This window comes from Cebus imitator, unplaced genomic scaffold, assembly GCF_001604975.1.
Source record: "Cebus imitator isolate Cc_AM_T3 unplaced genomic scaffold, Cebus_imitator-1.0 Scaffold188, whole genome shotgun sequence".
Classification (NCBI taxonomy): domain Eukaryota; kingdom Metazoa; phylum Chordata; class Mammalia; order Primates; family Cebidae; genus Cebus; species Cebus imitator.
Window position 1 is genome coordinate 4,238,727 of NW_016107503.1, and position 3,818 is coordinate 4,242,544.

The following is a 3,818-nucleotide window of genomic DNA, read 5'->3' on the forward strand; positions in this document are numbered from 1 at the left end:
TTTAAAAAACAAATTCTTGACATAAGCAAAACCTGAATCTCAAAATAGTTACAGTGAATTAAAAAAATTCAGATCACGAAAAGTACATGCTATATAATTCCATTTATATAATACTCTAGAAAATGCAAATTAATATACAATGACAGAAAGCTCTGCAGAATAGAAGGGAGGGTTTACAAAAGGACATGAGCAAACTTGTGGGTAATAGATATGCTCATTACCTTGATTACAGTGATGGTTGCATAGGTGTAAACTTGTATCAAAACATCCAATTATACACTTTAAATACGTGCATTTCATATCAACTGTGTCTCTTTTTTTCTTTTTGAGACGGAGTCTCATTCTGTAGCCTGCCGATGGGAGTGCAGTGGCACAATCTTGGCTCACTGCAACCTCCTCCTCCTGGGTTCAAGCTGTTCTCCTGGCCCAGCCTCCTGAGTAGCTGGGATTACAGGAGTGTGCCACCATGCCTGGCTAATTTTTGTATTTTTAGTAGAGACGGGGTTTCACCATGTTGGTAAGTACCCATTACCCTTTTAGTATCCATTACCTTCGTTTGTAATATAATTAAACTCTGAGTTTACATAACGAAAAAGTCTTCCAAGGGGCCAGCGCGCTCCTGGGGAGGGTATGGGGCTGTTGGCAAGGAAATCAGCTTTTATTTATTTATTTACTTTTTATTTTTTTCCAAAGCGTCTGAGTCACCAATTCATCATGGCTTGTGACCGAGAAGGAAAGCAGCTTTTCAATCGTATAAATGCCTTTTGTGTCCAGACGGCCCTCTATAAATCAGCACTATCAACCGCGTCCCAGAGACTTGTCCACGCCCTTCTAGAAAACACTTCATTCATACCACTCCTAGCTTGTGCTCCTACCCGCCCGAGCGACTTGTCTTCCGTGGGAGGGATAACGCGGAGCACTGCGTTCGCCTGGGCCACACGGGAAGAATGACCGCGAAGCCGCCAGTTGGCGCGCGGACTGAGGGGCTGAGAAGCCCAAAACGGTACCCGGCATCCGCTCAAGCCGCGCTCCCCTCGCCTTTGAGAGGCCCCGGAAGGGGCCCGGCGCTTGGCAGCAGCGGGAGGTCTTCCGGAAGGAAAAGGCCGGAACCAGGGGATTGGCTCACAGTCGTGCGCTGCCCGGGGCCCCGCCAGCCGCACATCCCGCCCCCTACCGTACGCACCGCCTCCTTGCCAAGCTCTGCGCCGCGCCTAACTCAGTGGTTAACTCGGGCGAGCGGTCTTGCGGTGGAGGGACCGTGCGCCGTCGGTGGCTAGGCCAAAGGCGGCCTGGTCGCGCGCGCTGCTCGGAGCCATGCTGAGGAGCTGCGCCGCGCGTCTGCGCACGCTCAGGGCCCCGCGCTGGCTGCCAGAGGGCTGGCGCGCGCCAGGCAGCGAGCCGCGAGCCGCGCCGGTGAGTCTGGACATTCTCGGGTGTGGGGCGGGAGCAGTACCCACAGTCAGAAACACGCCTGCGGTAAGAGAGCCTTCAGTTATTTATCCATACCCCAACCAGCTGACCTCAGAATAAATCTCACTCCCGCACCACACGGCGGAATAAGCGGCTGGGGCCCGGGAATACCCAGTTCTGAAATTCAGACCTTAAGAAACCGGACGGGAAAGTGACCCCGGTTTTTTGTTTTTGGTTTGTTTTTTAGTTTTTTTGTGTGTTTTAAGAGACAAGGTCGGCCGGACGCGGCGGCTCATCCATGTAATCCCAACACTTTGGGAGGCCGAGGCGGGCGGATCACCTGAGGTCAGGAGTTCGAGACCAGCCTGACCAACATGAGAAACCCCGTCTCTACTAAAAATACAAAATTAGCCGGGCGTGGTGGCGCCTGCCTGTAATCCCAACTACAAGGGAGGTTGAGGCAGGACAATCGCTTGAACCTGGGAGGTGGAGGTGGCCTCCAGCCTGGGCTAAAGAGCGAGACTTCGTCTCAAAAAAAAAAAAAAAAAAAGAGAGACAGGGTTTAGCTCTGTCACCCAGGCTGGAGTGCAGTGGCGGTCACTCTAACCTTGTGGGTTCTAGCGGTCCTCCTGCCGGAACCTCACAAAGCACTGGGATTACAGGCGTGAGTCACCACGCTCTGCCTGTTTGTTTTTTTCCTAATTTATTTTTAATTGAGGGATAAAATTGTATGTTTATCGTGTACAACATGATGCTTTGAAATATGTATACTCGACTCAGTTTTGAAGCAGAGTGCAGGATGCTGGGCTCTGTTCAGTTCAGCAGGGAAAGGACCACTGCTGCTACGACTGATACTAATAAAGGTTCAGCAGGGTCACACAGTCTGAACCTAGGCAGTCTGGCTCCTAACCATTGCAGATCCCAGAAGAGCACCATCTCTTCCAATGGTTTAATCCTGATTGTCTCTGACTTGTCTTGTTTCTGAGAAACAAAACAGCCAACACTGGAAGTGAGTAGGATGCTTCTGGATGTCAGATAATCGTTAATACCCTCTCCTAAGCCAGCTTCTTCACCTTTAAAGGTTGTTAAATTAAATGATGTAATGCAAGCAAACTGTTTAACTCAGTGCCTAAAATAGTATTAAATGTTACCTGTTTACGTATCTCTATTTTGTGCTTTATTGATGCATTCAATTAATACCGATTAAGCCCCAACACTATGTCAGGCATTACTGGCCACTGACTATGTACAGGTAAGAAAGAAACAATCCTTTCTCTTAAGAAGCTCACAATCTAGTGTTGGAGAACAGGGTGTCAAAAGACGAAATTATAACACATTTACTTTAAAGATCTTAATTGGCTTTTATTTGCGATTGTAGAATCAAGCAACTCCTCATTCTATAAAGTAGAATGTGAGGATGAGCTGAGCCGAGGAGGCTGGCTTTATAGACATAAAGGGAGACCCCGTCTCTACAAAAAATTAGCTGGACATAGTGGCACATGAATGCGATCCCAGCTACTTTGGAGGCTGAGGTAGGAGGATCTCTTGAGCCCAGGAGGTTGAGGCTGCAGTGAACTGTGATCACACCACTGCACTCCAAGCCTAGGCAACAGAGGTGACATTTCTCAAAAAAAAAAAAAAAAAAAAGGAAATGCCACAGGGTTGAGTCATGTAATGCCTTCACATGTTCCCTCCTTGCACGGAAGTTTTCTTGAAGCTGACCCATTTCCATGACTTGGTTATCCTAGCCCAAGAGTCTGTTTTTTTGGTGGCAAGCATTCTGATGCTTTCAAGTGCCTGACTCATGCCCACCAGTCACATTCTGGTTTTGGCACTGAGATAACCTTAACCAAATCAGCCAATGATTTTTCCCTACCTAAGCATACAAGAAAAAGAAATTAAGATAATAGACATAAAATCCCTGTGAATTTCTGAAAGCCAGAGTTTACACCCCCTGCAATAATTGCCATTTATTGCCAGTTTCTGTCTGACCCGGTCAGACACCTGAGACCTCCCTAGGGGACCAAGTTATGTTTCTGTTAAGACTGTCACTCTTGACAGTGACTCACCAAGCCACTGCAAACCCCAAAAGGTCATATGCCATCACATAGCACAAACTAATCCTTGGTCCCCACCCCAAGCTCATGTTTCCTCTCATAGCACAAACTAATCCTGGAATTGGAAGCCAAAATGATCAAGGGGATCAATGCAAAAAGAGCAAACTCTAAGCCGGGCAGGTGGCTCACAACTGTAATCCCAGGACTTTGGGAGGCCAAGGCAGGCAGATCACAAGGTCAGGAGTTCGAGACCATGTCCAACATGTGAAACCCTGTGTCTACTAAAGATACAAAAAAATAGCCAGGTGTGGTGGCACATGCCTGTAATCCCAGCTACTTGGGAGGCTGGGG

The 3,818-nt window shown here is 48.1% G+C and overlaps 1 protein-coding gene across 1 annotated transcript in view; it reads left to right on the plus strand.

The window, feature by feature from the left end:
* Positions 1-917: 917 nt before the first annotated feature.
* THEM4 (thioesterase superfamily member 4) overlaps positions 918-3,818 on the plus strand; it is a 34,405-nt gene continuing 31,504 nt past the window's right edge. The window contains exon 1 of the mRNA XM_017546212.2: positions 918-1,413. Within this exon, the coding sequence (XP_017401701.1) occupies positions 1,315-1,413 (99 nt within the window). The 5' untranslated portion in view covers positions 918-1,314. The remainder of the gene's footprint in view (positions 1,414-3,818) is intronic.